The sequence below is a fragment of the Artemia sp. Qi Xiang Cuo genome, chromosome 7 (assembly GCF_049724085.1).
Source record: "Artemia sp. Qi Xiang Cuo chromosome 7, ASM4972408v1, whole genome shotgun sequence".
Taxonomy (NCBI): domain Eukaryota; kingdom Metazoa; phylum Arthropoda; class Branchiopoda; order Anostraca; family Artemiidae; genus Artemia; species Artemia sp. Qi Xiang Cuo.
In genome coordinates this window covers 44,938,493-44,965,822 of record NC_142800.1, presented here as the reverse complement: position 1 = coordinate 44,965,822, position 27,330 = coordinate 44,938,493, and the positions used below count along the sequence as shown (strand labels likewise).

The 27,330-nt window shown below is 35.1% G+C and overlaps 2 protein-coding genes across 5 annotated transcripts in view; both read left to right on the top strand.

Moving 5' to 3' along the window:
- The first annotated feature begins 3,265 nt into the window (after nucleotides 1-3,265).
- On the top strand, nucleotides 3,266-22,137 carry LOC148950327 (uncharacterized). Of its 2 annotated transcripts, none has more exons than XM_089091559.1 (2): nucleotides 3,266-3,379; nucleotides 21,526-22,137. In XM_089091559.1, exon 2 carries the CDS (start codon nucleotides 21,526-21,528, stop codon nucleotides 22,135-22,137), a length of 612 nt encoding a protein of 203 aa, XP_088947685.1. In that variant the 5' UTR covers nucleotides 3,266-3,379. The 2 variants fall into 2 exon arrangements, with proteins under 2 accessions (XP_088947685.1, XP_088947686.1); XM_089091560.1 differs by lacking the exon at nucleotides 3,266-3,379 and adding an exon at nucleotides 11,734-11,836.
- The window catches only part of LOC148950326 (uncharacterized), an 18,424-nt gene continuing 12,641 nt past the window's right edge, over nucleotides 21,548-27,330 (top strand). For all 3 annotated transcript variants that reach the window (XR_016141962.1, XM_089091561.1, XM_089091562.1), the window contains exons 1-4: nucleotides 21,548-21,675; nucleotides 22,240-22,354; nucleotides 23,430-23,518; nucleotides 25,363-25,481. Coding sequence is in view for 2 of the 3 variants with exons in the window: in XM_089091561.1 (XP_088947687.1) it covers nucleotides 22,276-22,354; nucleotides 23,430-23,518; nucleotides 25,363-25,481 (287 nt within the window). In the remaining variant the exon portion in view is untranslated. The remainder of the gene's footprint in view (nucleotides 21,676-22,239; nucleotides 22,355-23,429; nucleotides 23,519-25,362; nucleotides 25,482-27,330) is intronic.

Here is a 27,330-nt window from a genome sequence, read left to right as displayed (position 1 = left end):
TTCTGTCCTGGCTGCCTTTTTCTATTCTCCATTTATTTAGGCACTCATTTGTCCACAATGCTTTAGGAATTTGTTTAGGGAAAGTCTTCTTAGGTGTTGTCCTGGGGATAGCATGATTAGCTGTATTTATTAGTAAAGATGTCAAGGCTTCAGCATGTGTGTCAACTGTTGTTTTAGAAGTGCATGAAATTTGGGTGAAACTTGTAATTTCATCATTTAGCTTATTTTGGAACATAGACCAATTTGCTTTAGTGTTGATATATTTGGAGGTATGAAATATAGTTTCAGCAGGTTCATTTAGGGAGCAAACTATAGCAAAGTGGTCAGTACATAGACTATCAATTTTATTTATGTAAATTTTATTCAAAAAATTTAATGAAACAATTTGTAGGTCAATTGTGGAGAATTTGCCACTTTTGGGGTTGAAATATGTATTCAGGTTTGGAGGGGTAGCAACAGCTAATTCATTATTATTTGAAGTCATATGCTAAATGAATTTACCAGCTTTAATTGCTGGTTTATTCCCCCAAAAAAGGCTGTGGGCATTGAAATCTCCACAAATAATAATATTTTTTAACATATTAGAATTATTTATATAACTAAAGAGATCCTTGACATCTGTAGTTTGGCCATTAGGGTTATAAAAGCTTATTATGTAGGTTTTTAAATTATTCAGCCAAACACTGATACCAATTGCGTCAACATCATTTGCAAAATCCTGAAAATTGATGCCACAAAATTTTATTTTTCACTAATAAAGCTACCCCACCTCTTTTTCTCTCTGATTATCTATCCTTTCTTAGGATATTATATCCCAGAGACTTAATTTGTTGATTTTGGGTTAAATGAGTTTCCTGGAGGCAAGCAATATTGATGGAATTATTATTCATAAAAGATATTAGTTCATTTACCTTATTTTCTGTGAGTGATCTTACATTCCATTGGAGTATTCATATATGTTGTGTTGTTGATTTATTCTTCATATGACAGTGTATCAATGTTCAGCTTTGTTAAAAGTAAAGCAAGATCTTTTTTGCTTGGATGAGCATATCATCTGGGATGTAGATTTTTGCCAATTCTGCAATGATTTTTGTTTTCTGTAGTTGATGTATGTTCATGGCCTGAACTGCATTACAGTTCAGAATAAATAAGCATATATTTGGGGATTGCATTTTTGGTTGTGCATCCTGTTTGTCGGTTAAGGGGTTAATTCCTGGTAGTGTTTCTGGTTTGTTTCTTCTTGGGAGGGGGGGCCAGGCTGACCTCATCTCACCGGACAAGGAGGCTTGTTGGCTTGGTGATTCCTTCTGATAGGGATTTGAGCTAGGGGGCTTAGAAGATGGTGTTTTATATGGGGTGCGTGATGCATTGGTGGCGTTTGACTTGGGGGTTTTGGTTGGTTTCATTACAGGCTTTATTTGGTATTGTTGGGCAGCATTTGCTTCCATTGCTGCAAAGGGGTATGGGATGGCCTTCTCTTTTGATATTTGGAGTGTTAGAGCTCTTTTCTTGTATGCAGGGCATAATGATTTATTTGTAGATTCATGTGGGCCTTTGCAATTGATGCATGTAGGCTGAGTGTTGTTGCAAGTTGTCAACTCTTTAGGATAGAAAGCTTTACAATTACTACACTCTCGGAGAATTTCATTGCATTTGTTTGTTGTGGGTCCCAGTTTGAGACACTTCTGACACTGGATAGGCTTAGGTTTGTATTCCTTGTGTGGTTTGATTTGCCCAAATAGGAATAATTTTTCTGGGATATTAATTTTTTCCTTCAGTGTGAATAAGAAGGATCTACTAGTTTTTAGACCATTAGAGTCAGGTTTGCCAAGTTGGGTAACATCCTCTACTAGGATTGTGTTTCCAGCCCTATCTGAGAGTCCTTCTTTTAACTCCTGAGTGGATATCTCTGGGGGAACATTATAAACTACTATTTTTGTTGGTTATTGTTTAGGGTTCCAATTAGATGCAATAATTGGGGTATTCAGAAGGGATTTTAGGTTAATTATTGTATCTGCTGATTTCTGATCTTCTACAGCTATTAGCAGAGATCCATCACGGTTAATATTAAGAGAGAACATTGATTTTAGCAATTTAAAAATTGCAAGTCTTATTGCAGTGATCATTTTTATTTCAAAGGGGGTAGTAGGAGTAATTTTAAGGTAAATTCCTAAGTTTTTGGAGGGAGGATCTTGGGCAGAGAGAGTGGAAATGCTTTTGAGTGGGGAGATTTCTTTCCTTTTTTTAGAGCTTCTAGAGAGGACTTCTTGAAACCCATTATCATCATTTATGGTTACATTAGCCCCTACACTTATCATTGTCCTATTCTCCGAATTGGAGCTATCATTTGAACTTTGAGAAAGTGTGCTTGACCAGCCAAGATGGGTATCTTTCACTATGGCACATTCACTGGAATTTGATTTGGGATCTGGTGGGACATTTTTTTTTTGGAGGACTTCTAAACATTGCCTATTGGAAAAAGCTTTAAACAGAAAAAAAAAACTAAAGCAAGAAGGGAAAATAGACTGATATCAAACCTTCTGCACTATACTATGGGGAGGATGACACCACAGTATAGCCCTGAAGATGAGTTGAGCAGGATTGGTTTGGTATAACTGCTGATTGGAAGCGATAAAATTCACAAGAAAATTTATTTTAATTTTCTTATAGAGTTGCAGACAGCTTTGGCAGTTTTAAAGTGGAAGGTAGAATTCTTCTTCTTCTTCTATTTCACAGCAGATGGGCTTTTCAGTTGATACCATTTAGCCCTTTTAGCCCTTTTAGAATTTCTTCTTCTTCTTCTTCTTAGAATTTTTGTTTCAAGAAAAATTTCTTCTTCTCCTTCCTACGAACCATGCCATGATATACATGGCGAGCCCAAGATGACAGTATTTATCTTTAAGAAACAGATTAGCCGGGATGACGGTTGAAGCCCGAAGGTCAATATCGATCAGCAAAAAAGAGAGAAAAACGGCGGCGTATTAGTGACTTCACCACCGATAGAATCAGCGGTGGCGTCAGCGTGCTGATGCAAGCTCGGCGGCGCGCCACCGTTTTTTTCGGCGCGGCTTCGGGGTCTACTTGAAAAGATACTCCTGTCAAAAGTTACGTTTTTAAGAGCTTGGACTTACGAAATTTTTTGGTTTCGCGGCAACCCTGATGATATTCAAATTTTGCAAATCTTATATAATTTTTGCCGTTAAACATTGAAGAAATATTATTGCAAACGCCATTTGATTTTGATTAGGCTTAATAGCCATAATAGGCTACTCGCCAGTCCAATATTGATGCTAAACGAATAACGGTAATTGGAGGGAATATAATTGCCAAATTTCTTATTCCAATTGCTACAAGGAGTTTTATTGCTGCTAAGATTAAGGTAAGGCTTGGATTATAGGCCTATGTGTATCATTGCCTTTTTGGATACAGGCTAGGCCTTTTTGACAGTTCTTTGTGAATTGGTTTTGGTTGATATTTAGCCAACAAGATTTCATAACTGATGTAGGGACAAGGTGAATACACTACTTGAATCCTATTTTATGCTATTTCCAATTTTAATTGTTGTTCTATAGGCCTAGCCTAGGTCCTCCTACCCTCCTGATGGCCCAAGTAGCTCTAGTCCAAGGAATATAGCCTATATGTAAATTGAAAGGTAAATATTTACCAAATCATATTATTGAGTTACATCTAAAGTGAATATAGGCCTACTGCTTGATTCCTTGTTTAATGCTCTTTATGAATATAATAATCATTCTTGTTGGAAATGAATTTTAGCCCCCACTCTGGTAAATATTTACCAAATCATATTGTTGAGTTAGGCCTACAACTAAAGTGAATATACCACTTGATGCCTTTTTTATGTTCTTTCAAAATATAATAGCTAATCATTTTTGTCGGAAAAGAAATTTACCCCCCGCTCATATGTATACCAGTTCAGGGTATTTATTTGCGCGTTGGAGGGGTGAGAGTACAGTTTAAAACTGACTCTTAATTACATCAGAAACAAAATTGCCCCCACCCCCCTAAGTAGCAAATATATACCCTGGATTGGTAGGCTATATATAGGGGTGGGGGCTAAAATTCATTTCTGACAAAAATGATTATTTTATTTGTAAAGAACATAAAAAGGTAAAGTTCTACCAAATCATATTATTGAGTTAGGAATAAAGTGAATACATTATTTGATGCCTTTTTTATGCTGATTTCGAATATAATAATAATTTCTATCAGAAATGAATTTCAGCCCCCCCCCCTATATATACCTAACCCAACATAACCTAACCCTGAATTGGAATATATAGGAGGGGGCTGAAATTCATTTCCCATAGAAATGATTAGGCCTAGGCATATTATATTCATAATCAGCATAAAAAAAGGCATCAAATGGTGTATTCACTTTAGTCCTAACTCAATAATATGATTTGGTAGAACTTTACCCATACAAAAGGGCATCAAGTGGTATATTCACTTTAATTTTAACTCAATAATATGATTTGGTAAATATTTACCCCCACTCCTATATGTACCAATTTAGGGTATATATTTGTACATTAGGGGGGTGGGGGTAAAGTTTAAACTTACCTCTCATTTACATCAGAAATAAAATTACCCCCACCCCGCTAATGTGCAAATATAGACCCTGAATTGGTATATATAGGGATGGGGGCTAAAGTTCATTTCCGACAAAAATGATTGTTTTATTTGTAAAGAACATAAAAAAGGGCATTGAGTGGTATATTCACTTTAGTTGTAACTCAATAATATGATTTGGTAAATATTTACCCCCACTCCTATATATACCAATTTAGTGTATATATTTGCACATTAGGGGGATGGGGGTAATTTTATTTCTGATGTAAATAAGAGGTAAGTTTAAACTCCTCCCCCCCTAATATGCAAATATAAACCCTGAATTGGTATATATAGGGGTGGGGGCTAAAATTCATTTCTGACAAAATTATTATTATATTTGTAAAGAGCATGAAAAACAGCTTCAAGTGGTATATTTACCTTAGTTGTAACTCAATAATATGATTTGGTAAATATTTACCAACTGGAAGATGCTCTAGGATATTGTATGCTGGATATATCTATCATTCAGTTTATGGTATTTTTTTGCAAATCATATTATCACCTTACCTTAATCCATTTGATAGCTTTAAGGTCCTCCGGACCTGTAGTGCTCTTGATTTGATGGCTCCCAATTGAACCTCCACTGCCTCTTCTCCCACCCCTTGTCAAGGTGGCATTTGAAAGACTGGATGGAGGGAGTGCTGACAATTGATTCCTTCAATTGATTCCAATGGTTTATGACTCTTCTTGAGAAGTACATTTGATGGGTTCTTGATCAGGAGCTTAACTTTTGCAGCTTCTTGGAGTTTTGGTAAATTTTTACCAAATCATATTATTGACTTACAAATAAAGTGAATATACCATTTGATGCCTTTTTTTATGCTGAATACAAATATAATAATCATTCCTGTCTGAAATGAATTTTAGCCCCCCTATATATGTCAATTCAGGATATATATTTGCACATTTGGGGGTGGGGGTTAGGTTGAGGGGGGGCTAAAATATATTTCTGACAAAAATGATTATTATATTCATAATCAGCATAAAAAAGGCATCAAATGGTATATTCACTTTAGTTGTTACTCAATAATATGATTTGGTAAAAAAAATTACTGGAGTTTCCTCTTGTGTAATGATGGCTGGTGCTATGACTGCTGCTAAAGATGGTAGAGTTTTCTTCTTGAAGTTTGTCAGTCAGCATCATATTGCTATGCATGCATCTGTAGATGAGGGTAGGTAGCTTAAGTTGCTTCAGGTGGTCCTCATATGAAGTTGACTTTAGGCTTTTCACACACTTTGTTGCTTGCCTCTGAACATTTTTGATGAGCCTTACATCTTGCCAATAAGGAAGACCTGCAAGGCACATGCCAAAATCAAGAGGGGGTCTGACAACAGCTTTATATAATTTAATGAATATTGTTGCCTCTCAGCTACTGATGGTCTGTTTTAATAGGCCAAGGCTGGAATTTGCACAGGAAACAACATGCTGAACATGGCTGTGGAACTTCAACTTGTTGTTGATGATGACACCAAGGTCCCTTTCTTCTTCTCTATTCTATAGATGCTCCCTTGTTTTTGTGATGGGATTGTAAATTGAGTAGGTGGCCATTGGGTTGTTAGGTCCAAGGTACAAAATACAGCATTTGATTGCATTGAATTGAAGGAGCAAGTCTTAAGTCCAATCCTGTAGCCTGTCTATGTCATGTTGGATGGTCTGTGGATTTGCAATGCTGAACAGTTTGGCATCATCAGTGAACAAATGCATACTATTATCTACATGATTGAAAATGTTGTTGATGTACATCAAGAAAAGGGTTGGGCCTAGTACAGTTCCCTGTGATACCCTGCTCATTACCATGGCCTCATGGGAGTAGATTGGCTGGCCACCCATCTCAAATAAGCGGACTTTCTGCTTGCAGTTGGTGAGGAAATTCACTAGCCAGTCTATCACAGCTGAATTGATGCCAGAGGCATGGGCATAGGCAGCATATTGTCTAGGGGGGGCAGTCGATTGTGTGATGGAGGGCCTTTTATCAACTACTTTTCCAACCATCTGGTTTTTCAGCCATATCTAATGTAAATTTGAAGGTCTTGGGGGGCAGCTGCCCCCTCCCTACGCCCATGGCCAGAGGCAGATAATTTGGAGTGCAATCAAATTTGTGGTACCTTGTTGAAAGCATTGGCAAAGTCCAACAGCAGTAGGTTGATTGGATGTCCTTGGTCAATCAGATTTGTAAAACTGTTTTACTACTGATGATGGTCACTGTATATGTGACCAAAATATCTGGTATTTTTGTGAATTTCTATCACTGTTATCATCATCACTGTCTATTAAAAGGATTTTATCCCTATTTGAACTTTTATTTATTGTCACGGAAAGGCAGTTTGGTCTCCAAAATTATCTATGTAAAGAAAAAAAATTCATGCTTCATAATATGCAGATTAGCCTAGTTGTAATGGTGTAGACCTATTTCTAGAGAAGGAAACATGTTAAGAAAAGAAGTTATAGGCTAGGCATATTTCATAATAGGCATAATAATTGTAGCTAACACATATTGCATGTAGCCCTGATATACTTCACCCCCAGGCCCTCTCTCCCTCTAATGTGCAAATATATAGCAGAAATTCATATAGTGTAGCTTTCCTTATAAATTGAATCATCTGCAACAAAACAATCACCAGAAAACAAGTGGTAAAATTCTACTTTAGCAACTTTTGGCTATCTTGGAAAAAGGTTAGGTTAGGAAAATGAAACTTTCAGGGATGGGTCTATAGTCTAAAGGATGTCCCGGGAAGGTATTTTGAAGTAGCCTACCTACCCCCACTCCTCTCTCTATAGGGCCCTGACCTTTGATGACCTTTAAAAATCTGTGTGGTATAAAAGTGAAACCTTGCAAAATAGATGTTCTTCTTAAATGAAGTACAACAAAATTATTTTCAGCTTCACAATTTTGCTCAATCCCAATTTATAAGGTTTTAAACGTATGCAAATACATTTCCTAAATTAAAAAAAAAAAAAACATTGATATGGCTTAAAATTCTACTCAAATATCAGGAATTGCATTTTCAGAACTAAAGCCAGAGAAAAAGAAACTGATAATACAAATTAAGGTAAAATGTTGTTTTGTCAAAATTTCAATAGGTATAGACCTGGCATGTAGGCAAATCTCAGGACCCTCTTGAGGAAGAAGGAGTTGAGGTAGGTACTTCAAAAATACATTCCTGGGACATACCTTAGAATGTAGACTCGTCCCTGAAAGTTTCATTTTCCTAGCCCAACCTCTTTCCAAAATTGCTAAAGTAGAATTTTACCAAACAAGTGACAGGCGGCAGATTGTATTAGAAATATGTAACAGACTATATATTTGCACATTAGGGGGGGAAGTAAAGTAGGGATGCATACTAAATGTGTTAGCTAGCTTACAATTATTTGGGATATTATGAAGTATTGATTATTTTCTTAACATGTTTCCTTCTCTACATGTACTTTTCTAGACTGTACTAATTAACACTTTTGCCTGTAATTTCACTAGCCTATACGTATCCCCCCTTGTAATGTGTGAAAAGGCTGCATAGCCCACATTATATCTGGTAAAATTCTAGACAAGCTACATTTTGCCCTCTTGGAAAGAGATTCGGTTAGGAAAAACAAAACTTTCAGGGATGGGTTTACAGACTAAAGTAGCCTATGGGTACTTATATATTATATGATACATACTTGAGAAGTGAAGTTTTGTGAATGCTAATGGAATAAAACAAAATATGATGAAAATACAATAATTTAGCAACAAAATTAAGGTACTGGTTATATTTACAGACTATTCAGGTAATTAAGAAACAAACTTACCTCTATAAGAAAGAATTATGGTAGGGAGGATGCACAAAATGTATTATATTAAATACCTAACCAAAATACCAACTAAATATTTAACTAAAATATAGCTACAATGTAGTTTTCCACCAAGCCAAAGCTAATTGTGTGGTATAAAGACCATGAAGACTGGTTATTCTCTCATCTTTGCAATCTACATCCTCAAGTGTGTATCATATAGTAAATAAGTACCAAAATGTGTCCTGGGAAGGTATTTTGAAGCAGCCTACCCACCTCTACTTGTTCACTTGCTATAGGGCCCTGACCTTTGATTACTTGTAAAAGTATTTGTGTTATAAAGGTGAAACCTTGCAATAATAGATCTACTGCTTAAATAGAGTACAAGAAAAGCGTTATCAGCTTTACAACTCTGCTCAATCCAAATTTATGAGTTTTCAAAGATCTGCTAATGAATTTGGTACTGTTCTATTAGCTAGTAACATGCAAGAAGTGAAGTTCGGTTAATGCTAATAAATGGCTATATATGTGCATATTAGGGGGGGGTAAAGAATAGCATATATTAAATGCATAACCTAACCTAGGTACCTTTTTTCCCCCTAAACCCTAAAAACTTCAGTGTAAATATAGTTCTTGGAGTGACAAACTCACTGTTTATTCAGCATCTCAGGATTTTCTGGGTAATGCCTGTTTGATCTTTGCTTTTCTTGAGTGGCTGTCTTGCATGTTGCCTAGCTTAAAGAACAGTATCATACATTTCCTAGATTATAAAAAAAAAAACATTCATGTTGCTTGAAATTTTACTCAAACCAGAGGAATTGCATTTTCTTACTAAAAGCTAAGAAAAGGAAACTCAAGATTAAGGTATAATGTATAATTCCAATAGATTGAGCAACCTAGGTAAACTTCTAGGACTTAGAAGTCAGAAGAAGGTTAACATAGCAACCACTGTGGGAAAATTCTAGTATATGGGTTTTCACATATTTGCAATCTTTTCACAAGTTTGCAATACCTTTCATGTATGCAATCTTTGAAGTCCTAGATATTGAAAAGGAAGATGCAGTAGCTTGGCAACACCTTCCCAGTGTATATTTTTATCATTTGTGCATAAGATCTAATTTGTAAGGTTTCACAAGGATTGTTTAAGGTCATCAAAGGTCAGTGCCCTTTAGAGGGAGAAGGAGGTGGAGGTAGGTATTTCAAAATATTTTTCCAAGAGATTTTTAAGGCTCTTGATGCTTTCCAGAAAGATTCATTCACCTGACTCAAATATTTCCCAATATAGCAAGAAGCCACTAAGCTAGAATTTTAATCAAAGAGAAATCAAGGCTATTAGTCTTAAATTAGGACTATTCAAATTCATTCAATTCATAAACAAGACATAGCTCTTGTGGGCAAAGCCCAAATATGATGTCTCTTTGTCATAATTTTCAAAATAAAGTTGTATGATAAAGCTTTGTCAGGATAAATAAACTAAAGGATAAAAACACTTGAGATTGAGAATAAAATTGTCTGATAAAACTTCATCAGGATAAAATAAGCTAAACAATAAAAACACTAGAGATCATTGTATTATTTCACAAAGCTTTTACTTTATTGTATGGTGTTACAGTGGACTGGGGTTAGTTTTGGAACCTTCTCAGCCACTTCCCTGGGGGGATGAGATTTTAAAGGGACAAAAGGGGGGGGGGATGATCGGTAGATGGGATGTTGAAGGAGGGAGGAGCCAAATCTTTGGCATAATTTTTCTTGGTGGGAAGAAAGGGATTCAAGTTTAAATTCCTTGAGGTAAAAGGAGTAAGCCAGAGGGGAACCACCATATATGATTTGCAGTGATCTCTTCTGAACTTGTTCTATTTTATCAGTTTCATCCTGGATAAGGGCAAAGTGCCAAACCGGACAAGCATATTCCACTTAGGGGCAGATGTAAAATATTAGTTTCAGCTTGTCCTTAGGAACTCGAAATTTTTTTAGTGTTTTTAGCATTTGGATTGCGCCATTAGCATTTTTACAATTGTCTTTAGCATTTGGATTCCGCCATTAGCTTTTTTACGATTGTCTTTGTATTCTCCTGTCCTGAGAGGTCAGAAGAAATCACTACACCAAGTAAAGTTATTTTATGGCTTATTAGCTCGGAAGCAATAGTAGGTTCGAAAGACGATTGAATATTCCAAAGGAAAGAAAATGTTGTGACCAAGCATTTGTCTTTATTCACAACCATGTTTAGTTAAGCCGCCTCTGAGGTAACTTGATCAATAAAACCAGCAGCATTGCTCTTAAAATCCTTAGATATGATTTCTGTTAAGGACAAGTCGTCAACATATTTCCATCTGTCCTCCAGCTCAGCAGGAATTTCATTTATCATGAGGAGGATGCCCAGCAGCCCAATCACAGTTCCTTGTGGAATTCCACAAAAAAAAACTGGCCGAGAAGTGGAAAATTGGTCTTTGTACTTCACAGTTTGCTCTCTATTTAAATTCAGTAGGAAACATGTGAAGAAAACAATTTGTACTTAAATATAAGTAGAAAAATTGTAGTTAAGCTATTTTGAAGGCACCTACTATAATTTTACAACATCAGCCCATCTGGTGCACAGCCTCCTGTCAAGGATGTTTCCAGACAATGAAGGGATTGAAGTCAAATATGATCCTTGCAGGGATAGTTGGCGGGAGGCAGAGTAAGTGGCTGTACAATCTTAGAGAACAAGCTTCTACTTGGGAGGAGAGGCTCACTAACCTGAAGGTCCTCAGGATCTCAGTATTGCAGATCTTGTCATACCATTTGAAGCCTCCAACTTGATGCAGGTGTCTAGTTTGGATGGCATCAACCTTTCTTAGCTGTGTCTGGGTTATTGGCCATGTGTCAGAAGAGTACAGCATGATGCTTGAGACTGTGGTGTTGTAGATATGGACTTTTGATGTGGCATTGTAGATATGGGCATTTGATTGCAACAGTTAAGGGTGATACCAAAGTGGTCTTTTCTTTGGGCATGATCTTTGTTTTCTTTCAGTTGATTTGCAGCCCAACTCTGGAGGCAGTGGAGGAGAGTGTCTTGAGTGCAGACTTAAGTTGGTCGAGATGTTTACTAAGGATGGCTACATCATCAGCAAAGTCAACATCAGACAAAGTCCTCCTGGCATAACTTAAGCCAAAAGGGTGGATAGAGTGTGTCTCATTCAAAATGTGGTTTATTATGCAGTTAGACAGCTCAGGTGCAGCAGTGCTACCTTGCCATACCTATTTTTATATGTCCCATGCATTTTACCCTACATCACTCTTATTTCAACTCATGTACCTGTAAATTGAATCAATGCTGATGAAATCAAGAAACTGAAAAACACATGGAAAATGTAGGCTACAATTTTGGCTATACATTTGCACATTAGGGGAGTTGGGATATAGTCAAAGCTGCTGTGCAAAAATGGGGGTTGCAAGGTAACAATGCTGCTTGACAGTTTTCAAATTTATTGACCTGTAAAAACAATTTGACCATTATCTGATTGTAAGACTTTCAGATATAATGGATATCAAACATTATTTTAAAAACTTTATGAATGTAGATAACAATGAAAGTGAATATGATAACAAAATTAATAAAAACATGTTGCATGTGGTAAAGAAGTAATTTTGTGGTTTGAGTGTTTTTTGTTATCCTGTATAAACGTATGTCCTAGGCCTATGTACGGGACCATGAGAAGTGAAGGACATGTTTCTTGAGTAAAACAATTATTGCAAGAAAGAGTAAAAGTTATTGATTAGTGAAGTGATGTCTAAACTTTATTTTACCAGGACTCCCTTAGAAGTGTTTGATAATTTGGCACCTCCCTTCCATCTTATAAAATAATGCAAACATGTAACTTTTAATGCCACAAAATCTTTAAGACAAGCTCTTACAAATAAATAAAACAAATAACAATTTTATATTATTGATTGTTAATGAGATGGATGTGCTTGCCTATACAGAAAATCCTGTTTTGTGTAGAAAACAAATAACAATTTTATATTATTGTCTTTTAATGAGATGTATGTGCTTGCCTATAATTAGCACAAAGTTTTTCAAATCTTGGTGTCAATGATAAAATGATTGCATGAAGCACCTTTTTTACAACCAAACAAACACAATATTTTGGTTTCCTTTCACTTAATGCAGAAAATCCTGTTTTACATAAACACGATCTGGCAAACTGCATCAATGATTTACAAGTTTCATTTGATAAAACAGTATATTTATTGTTAACATCTAGCCAAAATTAAATTAGAAATGTATTCTGAAAATTTTGTTTTAAAGAATTATCACCAGCTAATTTAATCAAGTTTTCTTCCTCATTAGCCTACTTGTTAATTTAAATTCATCATTTTCTTCATGGATAAATTGATTCTTTACCCATACATATTTTGTAAAATCAAGATCATTAAAGTAATTCAAGAAATGAATTAATAAAGCATCCAAGTTCCAACACAAGCTATCTTAGATGGATAAATTTAAAGGTAGAAACATGTCAAACTTTTTTCCCCAAATTTGCCTACCATAGCCCCATCTCTTAAAGACTTTCAATTTTATTCAAAATTTCACTGGATATGGCTTTGTCAGGAATATATATATATATATATATATATATATATATATATATATATATATATATATATATATCTTTCGTTATATTATTCTCTTCAACACATTGAAAATATACAACAAAATATTTGATTTTTGATACACCTGTTTCTTTTTCTACTTGTAAGGTAAATTTTGTTGTGCACATCTGAGAAACTAATTGATCACAAAGATCCTCTTAAGCAGCGTTTATAAGTGTTTTTAGCTAGAATCCCATGTCTAGTCACAATTTAATGTCTAGGCAATGCCCATTCACAAGTAAAATTCAGCACTAAGCTAGACACGCTAGATAAGGCACTTGGCTGAACATAGAGTTCTAGACTATAAAACTCAATGTCTAGGATTTTCGATTATAGCCAATCAGAATGTGTTAAGTTCCCCTATTTTCATCATTTATCTCAACATTTTTAAACTGAAATCTAATTTTTATTTTCTCATTGAATGTTTTGTTCATTTTAGGCAAATTTAAACCACTAGAAATAATGATGAATCCTATCTAAGGCATTTGTTTGCCTCGTCTTATCCATTATCTTGTGAAAGTAAAAATAGGAAATAGAATTTGGGAAGTTTGCCCGCATAAGCTCTCTTAATTGGCTAGAAATGACAATTTGAAACTTAATTTGCAGTTTTACCTAAGCACTGAATTTTACTTGTGAACAGTCGCTGCCTAGACATTTAATTCTGGCTAGACACGTGCCTACACATGGGATTCTAGCTAGACACGCTTGTGAACGCTGCTTTACAATTATATAATTGATCGTCCCTGGACGGAATGTTTAGTAGCATCTATAAAATCTTACTAGTTTTACCTTGAGATAGCAAACCTAGCTTTTGTTCAGCCTTGGCTTCTAAATCCCATGAATCACGAAAGGGTATATATATTTTGTGTGACTGTGTAGTTTTAATTTCATTTCATTTTTGTCAACCCTGGCTAATATTTGTGCTTCCCCTTTGACTAGTCTCTGCCTCCCTAGGGAGGCATGCCTTCTAGTTTGGAAAACGCTGGATTAGAGTGTTCCCCTTGTCCCTAGTTCAGTTATGTAATGTGTTTACCAAATGTACCATTCAATTCTCTCCAGTACTATTTCCAAATATGGAAACTGTATCATAACCTTCTAATGGCTGTCAGGTACTGGTTGCATTCTCCTTTGCAGTCACAATTAATGATGATCAATTTTTTCTAGAATTTCTTCCATATTGCCTAGGCCCTGTTCATTAGTAATTTCTGCTCTACATTTGTAAAATAATTAGTTATTTTTTATTCTAGTCAGGAGTTGGATTAAAAGTTGGTAGAACATGATAAGTCTTAACCAAATTGAAAGTTGAAAGAATTCTATGCTTTGGATATTATAACTACTTGACTTAAAATAAGTTGGTTAGTGTACCTGAACCAACATCTCCTCACATTAGGCAACTTCTGGCTTTGATATTCTTTGGCTGGGGCTAGTTTACTTACTTCTTATCCTGGAATGTACAGTTCCTCTTTGCTGTGTCAATGATTTATTTTTTTTTACATATATAATAACTGTAATTGATGTAATTTTCAGCCCTTGTTTGCAAAATCTAGCTTTAGAAATTGTTATCTCTTCTTGCATATATAATAAGACTGGTAGCTTTCATAAAATAAGATTACACTAGATGCATGTTAAATTATTGTATCAATTTTTTGTGCTTAGTACTAATTTTTGAGTTACCAAATTGGTTTTTCACAAGTCCAAAATCGGTGGTTGCAGAAACTTAATCAAGAATTAACAGTTATTCAACCTTTCAAAAGAATCAGCATTTCATGGTTATTCTAAATACATAAAGCCACTGGAGTTTAAAATTAGGGATCAAAATTGTCAACTTAGAAATACCCACAAAGCAATAATTGATATTGATGAAGGTAATAAAACAAGTTTTTAATTTCTCAGAGTGGCTGTTAATACTGATGTTACTTTTTGGTTTAGTAAATATATCTCTCACTCCATGGGAATTTCAAATATATAACATTTATTAAATTCAGGATTAAGATGTTATCATTTGTAAATACTCCAAAAGAAGCTGTGGTGTTGATGAAAATAGTACATTAAAGATCAGGATTTCAAAGGATCCTGTTGGACAAGTTTGAAACCCTTTTTGAGGCAATTACCATCATGTTCGTGATCAGTTAACTTTGTTGTTCAGCATTACTGAGATGATAATTACAGAAACAAGGTTGAAATGGAGTACGAATTTTTGTGGCATACACTTGAAACACAAAGTTAAATATTAAAACATTCTTAACAAGAAAAATATTCTTGTTTTCTATAGGCTTCCAACCCTTTTCTGACTTTGTATAAGATTACTCTGCTTGAAGCTAATGGGGTAAGTACATTAGATGAAAGGGACAGTATTTCTAGTGTTGTAGGCCATTTCTAACCCTAACATGTCCTCACAGAGTTGTTGCCAGATCCACTTGTAATTTGGTTGGCAGGCACCTATAATCAAATCTACTTTCTCTGAGAAGTTTTACCAACTAGCCTTTACATCCCAGGCTCTGGCAGGCTCTAAAGTGTCTTAGTTTGGGGAATTCCCAACTGTTACAATGATTTCTGTTAAGACCTGGAATTCTTCAATTTTGGGGGGAAATTTTCTTAGTAACTATATAGTGACCAATATTCTAATCACATCAGGATTCTTTCATGAGGAAGGTATGTGGGGCTCATGAGTAAGTTCTTCATATTAGAATCTGTTCTCTTAGTGTAGTGTACTTGTATCATGTGGTTTAAGCACATCTGGCCATTTGTGGGTAAAATTTTGAGAAAGGGATATATCTGTGAAAATGATGATTTTTATGTCCTATTGATTGGCTCAAGGTACTTCTCTTCAGAAAAAATAAACTGATAGGTGAAAAAACCTGCTGAAAGTTGGTAGTTGTGGTGCTATTAGAGGAACCATGGGCACAAAGTGGTTTCAATAATACATTGCTGGTGTGCATGTAACTCAACACCATTCAGCTCAACCTTTGTAATTCAACCCCATTCATTCAACTAACTCACCTAACCATGAACATGGATAGAGTTTTAGCATAGGTTCAGTTATATAGGCTGTGAGTTAAACAGGATCAAATCATGATGTGGATTAATATAAGTAAGGAATGAAGCTTCAGTTACTATGGGCCAAAATTCTTGAATGATTTTAGTTCAGGCAAGGTACAGGTATGTCATGCTTACTGCTGGTACCCCGTTTGTGCCTCCAATAACTGATTTAAATTCCAGTTTTAAATGATGCAACATCTCTGCTTTTTCCACTAGTATGAAAGCATGAAGTGTCTAATATTTATGCAAAATTTGCATCAAATTTATCTATTGTATATAACCTATTAACACAGAAGAATATGGTCAGTATTGTCACTACTCCCACATGTATCCTCACTTAATTGTTCTTCATGTGAATATGAACAAATCAGTTTTTTCAGTAATTTTCCAATTATCATGATTAAAAAAATGAATCAAACCTGATTATTCGTATTTTAAATTCATGTTTGGAAAGACATAGCTAAAGGTCATAACTGACAAAATCATAATTTTACAGTAGAAGGAAAACAGTGTTAAGGAAGTTTCCACACATCAGAAAAGTGACAAGATAAATCTTGGAAAATTTATAAGGGGTAATGTTCGGGTGTATTATTTTATGGTATAAGCACATTTGCACCAACTCTTACCTGATTGGCTGTTTTGTAGTTACAACTGTAGCTGAAAACCAAAAATGTAGCCTAAATGCAGTTATAGCTTTTTACTATGCTTTGTTTACTCAACTTCAAATATGTAAGAAAGGTATCTTTTTTTATGTCGGATTCATCAAGGGGATCTCGAATGCTGCCGGCATGAGGTAAATATCTGTAAACGTTGTAATAATTTCTTGGGACAACCAGAGTCTGGTAAAGGTCTGTGGGATCCTTGAATTTTTGCTTTGACAGTGGGCACGGCATCCATCAATGGGACATAACCAAGTTTTTGGGCTGCTTTGTAGGAAGGAACTGTATTCAATGCACTTGTTTTTACCCCTTTCTCTTCGTTTTTTGATTCATTCATCTTTAATACAGAGAAGTTGGAGTCATATTCAAAACAATACCGCTCTTCGTCACCAGCATTCACGCTATACTTCAGCTAGACCCTGGCGCCGCGCCGACGGATTGACCGACCGCCGCCAACGAGAGGCCCGGTTGACCGCCGCCGAAGTGTCGCTACGCCGCAGGCGCGCCGTCGCCGGCAGAGGCGGTGGCGTTCGGCTGACTTTAAATTAATTTTGCGGCAATTCTTCATTGCGTCAACCGCAAAGTCGGAGCTTTTCTTTTCTTGTGTGGTTAAGTATTTCGATTTCCTGATTAGAAAACAAGCAGGGCTTGCACCATCTCCGAATTTTCGGGGATGATAGATTTCCCCGAAAATCTATGTGTCACCCCAAAAAAAAAATTGGGTTCCCCGAATCCCCGAAAATCACTCAATCACGGTGCCACCCCTAGCGATTTATCACCAGTGACTTTTCCGGCCAAATATTAATTTGCATACCATAATTCTTCACTACTCTCCTGTTCGTTAAATTTCGCCTCTTTTGTTACTTTGCATAAACACCAGACAGATGCAATATGCAATTGCAAATATTGCAATAAACACAGTTCTTCATATGCTGACAAAAAAAGTATTGTCTTTGTGAAATGAGTTTAAATCATTTCGAATGCAGTTTCCCAATTGCTATTTCTTACATCATATTCCAGACCGGCGGCTAGCTGAGGTCTGGACTTAAATAATTTTTAGTTGAGTTGGATCTACAGTAGTGGGAATCAACTGCTGAGAACAACTTAACATAATCTGTTGCAAATTTGATTGATCTTCAGTAATCCACATCTTCTGATTCCTTGGGATGCTTTTTTTTCCTAAGATCCAGTTGAGACAACAAGATAGGTGAATTGTTTTTCAAAATATTCAGAAGAAATTTTTCTCCCATATCCAAAATCCCAAGGAAGTTCTTCTTGCAAACTTTTTTCTGAACACCATGGACAGTGAAGCTCTAAAAGAAGGAGTTGTCCTTTGAGAATCCATTCCAGTGGTTTTCCTTTGGTCAGTACTACTTTCATACTAGCCAAAATAAATTGTCTTTGCACATCCCTGTTCCCTCTTTCTCTTCCCAGTTTCCAGAAGTCATCAAAGATACTCTGTTATACCTCTTCACTAAGTTTGTTATAATTCAAACTTACATCTGTGAGGTGCTTCTTTTCTTTTCATTACTGGAATGACTTTTCAATTTTCTTGAAGTATATTCTTCCCGAGCTGCTCTTTTCAATGTAACAATTTTTTACTCAGGATCTTGCCCCTTTTTTTTCTGGAACTGTTTCTCCTCCGTCCAATGCCCCACTATCCGTTCCAATTTTGATATTAGTGACATCAGCATCAATAATTACTTCTGTTGTGGAAGTGTCAATGGGTTTCAGTTGTTTTTCTAAGTGATCAATGGCTCCTGTACTGACTGATCGAAAAGAGTGGAGCAACACCACACATTACTACATTGAAATCAATGGCACCATTATTTGTTTCTAAATCTTTGGCTGCACTGATATTGTTACCAGTTACTTCACATTTTTCAGTCGGTTGGCTTCTACTGCCTGAATTTTCTCTGAGTTTAATTTACAAACAATGAGCTGTGTATAGTTTTACATCCTTATTCAGCCTGAGAGACAGTTCAATATCTTCTGTGTCACTGTCACTTTGTCTGTATTTTGGATCAGGCTTCCATTCAGCTAAATATTCGAAGATTTCTTTTGGTGTAATGGTTGTTTTCTTGTTCTGGATACGTTTAGACATCCTGGGACCCAGAAGAGAGATTATATTTCAGCCATATTTCCTACTTTCACATTTTTTACATTCAGAGAGCAGGAAGGTGCAAGAATTATTAATTCTCGAGAGATAAAAATATCATTTTTATCCCTTCTCAATTTTTACAAAAATTGAATTTTCCAGATTCTGGCTGGATTTAGGACTATTTGGCAACTTGGTATAAAAATTGACTTCATATTCAGACTCATCGTATCCCAATCCCCTCCCCCATACCGCCCCAGTTAATGTAAGTAGCTCGATTGTAACATTTCGAACATATTGACCCCCTCCTCCACCCCTTATTTTTGAGCAAAAATACCCATATAACCTTACAATATTTCCCAGTAGGCTATTTGGTCTCATTCTTGACAGAACCCACACTTACCTTTGCGACATCTAGGACGCATTTGGCGTCAACCTATTTGACTAGTTCAGCTCAACCTGTGGTAGGGATCTGCCAGAATTCCATTTTTGGTTGATGTCAACGCACACCCTAAGATCTTTGAATATTAATGGATTCCTACCAAAGATCACTTACACCAACAAGAAGTTGCAGTTGTTTTACCTGCGAAAACCTTTTTAACCTTTCTCAAATTACTGCCATTTGAGACGTCCGGCAACTTGATGATTTTACAGAAAACCAGTGAGGCCGTATGTAACAGTAGACCATGGTCGTAACTGACAATAGTAGTGATTGCGATTTGGACCAAAGGTTATAACTTCACTTACAGCCTTTGCTCAAAACCTTAAAATTTCTGTTATGCCCAAGACATGAAGAATATTTCCAAGAAGTGCTGTAGATAGGCCCACGATAAGTATAAGTGTCATAGAGGTAATCAGTAGGAACAAAATGGAATTCGAGAAAAATGTCAGTTACGACCTTTACCTAAAACCGTGACAATATGTGCTTAAAAGAATATATAGGAAATCAGGTATGCATGTGAGAAAAACTATTACATGTGTGGACTACAGCCTTAACAGCTTGGTGATATAAAAAGGGATATTTTATATTGTTAAAATATAATACATCAAGTAATTACATTTAAAATTAGCATTTAAGAAAAAAAACACCAGAATGTTGAAGATCAGAAGCTAAATAAGAACTTGTGTGCAATGACGAGCTTCCAAGAAGCAACTAAGTGTATATGAAAAGATGCCTGTGAAAATTTTGGATACCTTATTTGAATGTTGGTCAAGTTTCTTGATCCAATTTTTTTCCATAGGCATTTGTCCTCAGACATGGTTAGAAACAATTCCAAAATAGTTTTATGCTCCTATCCAATCAGTCAAAACACAACAGTTGAAAGAGTAGTCTTCATCTTCTAAAATGGAAACAACTAAAATGCATCTCAAATCTCAAAAGTGCTTGCATTATATCAGACAAGTTCTTCCCATCACCTCCCCATTGGCAAGCCAGAAATATATACAGCAAAATTATGCTATATTCAGAAAAATACATATTCCTTATTTATTCTCCCCTCCTCTTTCCTCTGTTGGCTCTTGCTTTTAATAAAGTAGAAATATTGACCTCTGGTATATGTTGGGCAATTTTGATTATGGGAAAAATAACTGCTATTCCCAATGATTAAAATGCTATTAGATATGTTCTTTGTGTTAGTTAACATGTTGTTAACTTCATAATCTCAGATGTTTTTACTTGAATATAATGTCTGTTGTCATTCAGAAAAAAAAGTGAAATTACATTAATTCTTTTCTGTCTGAAAAAAAGATGTACAGCCTTTACAGATGTGTATCAAAGTTCTTGTGATATAGCCTCCTAAAATTTTACAGGTTCTAAATCTTTTTCTTTAACTCCATTCTAAAAAAAATTATTCTTGTCTATACTAAGATGAAAGCATGATGTGACAGCAAGTATCTTACTAATGTATCATCCAAAATCTGGGGGGGGGGTCAAATTTGTTGTTTTCCACGACATTTTCAATAGCAATACCAAAAAAGGCATTTTTCAAGTAAAAAATACCCCCCCCCCCAATAAAAAAAGATGTTTCACAGTATGAGGGGGGGGCAAATGTCTGTTCCCTCCAATTGATGAAATCAGGGTGAGGAACTTCGTGGTAAATGTTAAGCCCATCTTCAGTTAAAGTCATATCAGCCAGTGTCATTCCAGAAATTAGAAGAAGGGCTTCCAATTGAAGATTTGAAGGGCTTACGCCCATAGGGCTCCATAGGCTGACTGCATTAGTACATATTGTACAGGCTGGGAAACCTTTCTCTGGAATTCTTGGGAAGAGCTGGATTTCACAAGACTGATTTTAGATGCAATTTGCAATAGAGGAGAAATATATACTATATAAACGAAGCTGTTGGAAATCTCTGGTTTGGCATTATCTCTTCAGTTGGAATTATAAATTAAGATGGAAATAGTCTAATTTGCTGTCTCAACCTTTTTTTTCTGCGCAACTCCATGGAAACTATGGGGAGTTGTGCTACAAAACCTTCACCCTTAATACAGAAGGTTATCTAATTGACATGGCTAGGCAATGGAACTCTTTTTTTTTACTAACAATGTATCATGTATCTGTTTTTTCTTTAAGTTCATCCAATGAAACATCTTAGTATCCTTGGAGGAATTTATCTTCTGCTTGATCCTTGGATTGTCTTTTTTAATTGATAAGATTTACTATTGTCCAATTAAAACTCAGCTACTTCCTTTTTAGATGGTTTGTCAAAATGTATATGGTGAAACTGAGGTGAAAGACTACAGAGTGTCAGCTACAGAAGAATTAAATAGATGGTCCAATAAGTTAGCAGCATATGCCTCACAGCTGAGGAGGGATAGAAGAGAAAACCTTCAAAGGCTGACTGTTGTAAGTTGTGCACTGAAACAATGTAGGAATACACTTAAAGCCAAATATGAAGAAAGACAAAGAAGATGGGCATCAGTCAGATCCACTTTACTAACCCAGTTGATACCTACTGCTCCTAGTTTTAATGAAAGTAATGAATCAGTTTCTTTGGTTGATTCTTTGAGGGAAAGTAGGAGAAAGAGGGCTATGTACAGGTTTGACCTTGAGGACTTTCAACTTGAAAAGAGTTTTGGTAATTGCTCTGCTGAGAGTGGTTGTAAAGATGGTCGTAGAAAATCTGTTCTTGAAAATGTTTCAGTCTCAATTGATCCTAAATCACCTAAAAATATATCCTCTTTAGATTTGTGTATATTTGATAAAGTTTGTAATGATAGTTCTCGAAAGAGACATTCTGTAGATGATACGATGGATGAGCTTGATAGGTTTCTTAGATGTCCAGAGAGTAAAATTAGAAAGTTGTGATTGTTATTTAGTTCTATTTTCTTATGTCAATTTTTGTACTGTGATAAATACAATTGATATTTTTATACATTTATGATTTTTACTAATTACCTTCAACTTCAGGAATGATTTGCATCACTTTTGGGCTTGGCTGAGGAAATGAGAGATGAGTTCTTGCTGATTGACATTGGGGCCTTCTGTCTTCCGTTCAGATCCTGCTACCTGTTTTATGTCCATGGTAGTAATTTAATCTATTTTAGTGTGGGAATTGGTTGAAATTGTATTTTACTACTTTGTTTCTACTTAAAATTATATTATTCAACATAATCTTGAAAAAAAACATCTGACACAAATGGCCCGTTGCTTTAAACCACTCAAATTTTAAAGATAAACAATTAACGGAAAATCTTTAGCATTATGTTAACTTTTGACTGGAATTTTGGATGCAATGGGGATGGTTATGAAAGTAATCTTGCTTGTTAAAAAAACAAAAAAAAAAACAAGTAAGTTCCAACACTACAAAGAAAAAGTCTCTGTAATCCTTTATAGGCTACTGTGATGAAATTATATTATTTATGCTTAAACATATTGTGATATCTGAGTAAAGAAAGAGTTACAGTTTTCAGAGTCCCTGCTAATATAGCAAACACGACTTAAAATACATAAAATGTATTGTTAAAATACATTTTAAACTTTGTCTTTGTTCTCCAAATGCTGATGGTGAAAAAAGTATACGAATTCTGAAAGAACTTTAAGTTAGTATTTGAAATAATGGGCCAGCTTTAAGACTAAATATCGACTTTCAAATCACAAAGTTTGAATTTAATTTCACTGTGACTTCATGTGTATTTTTCTAGGAGTGGAAAACACTAAGCATTATTTTAGGTCACAATGGCTTAAGTACAACTGATGGTAGAGAGGACAACTCCCTGCCCCCACCCCTTCTGTGCATTTTCAAGAGTTGTTTGCTTAAAATGCTTTTAGTTGTAGTAATTCTTAAAGACTATTCAGTATATGAACTGCAATAATCATTAGTCATGTAGGCCCTAACTAATTCTTTAATGTTATTTGCTAAACGTTAATATAAGGTAAATGGGATTCATTAATTTGTTGAAACGGATGCTCCTGTCCAAAGTCTGCTGTTAAAAAAGTAATGAAATTAAACCAAAAAAACAAATAACACAGAAATGGAAGGTTAAATCAGTAGCCAAGCATAGAGAAGGAAATTGTGTTTTTTTTAAACTTTTTTATATGTATATAAATAACTTGTATAGATTAGTGGTAAGCACATCTAGCTGATTTACTTTTTACAGAAATCCTATTTGAGGCTGAATCAGCTTCCTCACGGTTATCCATGCTTATTGACTGCAAGATGCGATCCTGTCACCTTCTCATCATCTCTGTAAGTTATATTAATGACTACTCCTCCCTCTTGGACTCCTTGTCTAATATTTTTTATGTCAACGATTAAATAGCTGAAAAAAACTTAAATTGGAAGAATGGTAAAACGTTAATTCATCTTTTTTTTTCTTTTTTGTAGTGGGTAGTGTACTTAAATTCGATGTAATACTGATGAAAATCCTTATGTTTTATTTTTAATTGAATTAAAATGCTGTTAGCCAAATGTTTGTTACATTGGTGGAATAGGGTTACTTTAAGATTGATTTAAAAAATCAACTAATTAAAAGGCCAATGTCTGTGATCAGACAGGGTATTACTATAAGCAATTTAAAGAAAAGAAAGAAAAAAGGGCTTCTGTATAGTAAGATTTAGTCTGTTTCTAATAATTAGTGGCAACGACACTAAGAAAAAGATATGTTGAGTCAAAACTGTTGCTTGCTTGTGATTGACAACAAAGAACGAAATATCGAAGCTTGAAATCAGGATTGTAAATTCGTCTGTTTCAAAAATGATTACAAATGCCTTTGTACTCTGCTATTGGCTTTTTACTTTAATCATGTTTTATTAATCTTTCGGTTTCATGTATAAGTACTTGCTGGTGCATTGAGGATTCATTTATAAGTTTCTCAATTTTCCTGTCGTGAGTCTTAACCCGCTAAGTTTCTTCAGTCAACATTTATATTTTCCTCTGACAATTAAAATAATGAAGAATGGCGGGGACGAGGTACACGTCTACTTAAATCTAAGCTAATAAAATAAAATTCTGAATTCTGTGGGTGTTGGGAATATATCCAGAAACATTTCTCTATTGAAGATTGGAGTTTGGTTAAAGTCCTTAAGAAGAGCAGAGCGGACACTTTTCCCTTGTAATTTTACTGTAAAAAAATAAAATGAGTTGAACATATGTTTTGCAGGTTGTTAAATTTTATCTTGATGTGGCTTGACTGATGTGTATTCTAATTAAGGAAAGAAAACATGTTAGTTCCAACACATCTGGGCTTGCCAAAGACAGACTCAAATTTCTACTTTAAAAAAAGGGTAAATATTCTAAGAGAAAGGGTTGTCTGATTTATCAGTTCAGTCCAATCTAAAGTTAAGCTAGATTTTAAAATCAATCATTTTAACTTCCATATTAGCTTCAAGTCCTTGCAAATGTTATGACTATTGCCAGCTAATTAAACATAACCAAAAAACCTGTGCAAATCACCATATAATAAATATAGTTTTAATGACAGGTCGGGCTGGGTTTTGGCAGTCTTCTTTGGTCTTCTTGGCAGTCGTGCCATTTGTTATTAAGTTATGTGTTGATTCCGCCCAAAACTGTATCATTGATAGTTGTTGATTCAAAGAATCTGCTGTGAGGAATATGAAGAGTTCTGCCTGATAGTACTGTGGGATGACTTCTTTACCGAGGTGCGACCTGCAAAGCTATTGGCGAACTTCTCAGAGGTGATCTATATATCGTGGCTGAATCTTTTTAGATCCTGACGATTAAAGACACACGGTCCTATGGTATGGCATCCTCTATGCCGCACCTAAAGCCAAATCTTCGCCCTAACCATATTTATTTTTAAAGAAGCCTGAACTTGACTGTATCCTCATTTGATTTCTAAGACTAAAGTTAAACTCACGTGCACACATTTAGTCGCCTATAGTATTTGGCGGCGTGTAGTAGTGAATAGTTTTTATTGTGAGTGAGTATGAATGAAATCTAAAATAAATGTAGTTTTTGCTTATTATGGTGTGAAACGAAACAGTTATTTCCTCAATTTTTGTCTTTCCTTTTCATTATCACCAATAATGTCAATTATCTTGCACCTTCTGTTGAAATTTATATTTGTACAGAACAAAAACATACATGAAGGTGTTGATCATTTCATTTGGAAGGAATATAGCCCCGCTTTTCCGCTCGTTTGTCATTCATCACGAATATTACAGCACCAATGGAATGAAACATGGTCCAGGTATGATTTAAAAATTGGCCTTATTGATTCTAGCTTACTTTTTTTTTTTTTTTTTTTAGATATTCAAGAGTGATCTCAGGTTAAAGAAAGTGTTTTGATTGAAAAGCAAATTGTATATAAGGGTCTTTGAAATACCTGTCAATACATTGTATGAAGACTAGATACAAATCGGGAGGTATAATGGGCAAAATTCCTTACATTTTCTTGTGATTGCCAAAAAAAAAATGGAGAAGGCATCAGACCTTTAGTTTGGCTAAAATAGACCAAACCTTCAACCAGAATGCGATGTGATTCAGATTAGTTCCCGTTTCTTCGCAGGATCTACCACTCTTAAGCTTCCCAGGCACTTCTGGATATCGCAAATCTTCTTTATTGCTATTTAAAAAAAACAAGTAATAAATAATTCCTGCAACACTAAAAATTTACTTCGTCTTGAAAGCCTAATATTTATTTATACTTTTTATTTAAAAGAATTCTTTCTTGGCTATTTAAGCTTTTAAAAAATCGCCATGTATTTTTATATTGTCTATGGGTAATTTCAATTTTATATGCTTTTAACATAGTTTGTGGGGGGGAGGGACTATTGACTGATGGTAGCTGAACAACAACTTAGATAGGCCTTATGGACAGTTTTGAATTGTTCACGAATGGAAGACAACAGAAAGTATTTCTAAAATGTGTTGGAAGAGATCACGTAAGATACTACTATTACTTTGTTATGTACGAAACGCGGCAAGTTTGGCTTTTCTATGTCTGTGGCTCCAAAGTTCCTCTGATATTTACTCGTTAAAGATAACTGCTTAAGGCCATTTAAACTAAGAAGCTCTTTAGTTCTTCAATGAGAGAGCAACATAGCGTCTAAAGATAGCTAGAAAAGCAACTATAGGGACTAAGCGATTAGTTTTCTGGTGAACCGGAGATTATTCTGTTATAGGGAATATATTTTAGTCGAGAGATGAGGCAAAAAAGGCCTGTCGGTAATTACTTTTTTTTGTATACACGTTTTCAGTAGCTCAATAAAAATTTACAGATAGATAATCATTTAAAAGTCATTTTTGTGAAGAATATGCCAACTTCCAAAGGTTGGTGAAGTGCCGACTAAATTAACATTTAATCGATGTTTTTGTTTTTGCTAAGAAGAATAATGGGAGGTTGCGTAACAAAAATCTGTTATTGAGGGTGCTCAAGACACGTCTCCTACTCACTCGGCAGACATTACCAAGTGAGCTATGACGGAATGACTTCTCAGGCATACCATCATAGCCTAGGTTTAGGCTCTATTGACACCCTTGATAATAAACGCCTTAATTTTATTCCAAGCTGTATTAACGAGTAAAGTTCGATATATACATATATTGGCACCTAAAAATATATATATATATACATTCTTTCAGGGGTACTGAAGATAGCTTAGTAGAGAACTTTATCAAAATTGTCCACTTTTTTTTTTATTATTCATTGGCTGAAAATCATCGTCAAGGTTGTTTGGTATTTGTTTCCTTCATTTTTTCGTACGTCCTATATAGTGTGATCTCTGGTCTAGTTCTAATGTATAATTGGTTGCTACAAAAAAATGTAACTATTTTCCATAAAAAAGGCATTTCATCGCTTAATTATTTATTAGACTACATTCTGACAATATGCAGTCATGCATTTTAACTGACAGTGTTCAGTTTCAGGGGTGACACCAATTAGTTCACTTCTTATTCGTCATTATCTCTGAACACGTTTTTTTATGCGATAAGACAAATGTGATAGGAAAAGCATTAAAATTCCTTCAATAAGATTCATTTTCTTCTCGTAAATGGCTACTGAAATATAAGAAAAATCTAAAACTGCAAAATATTCT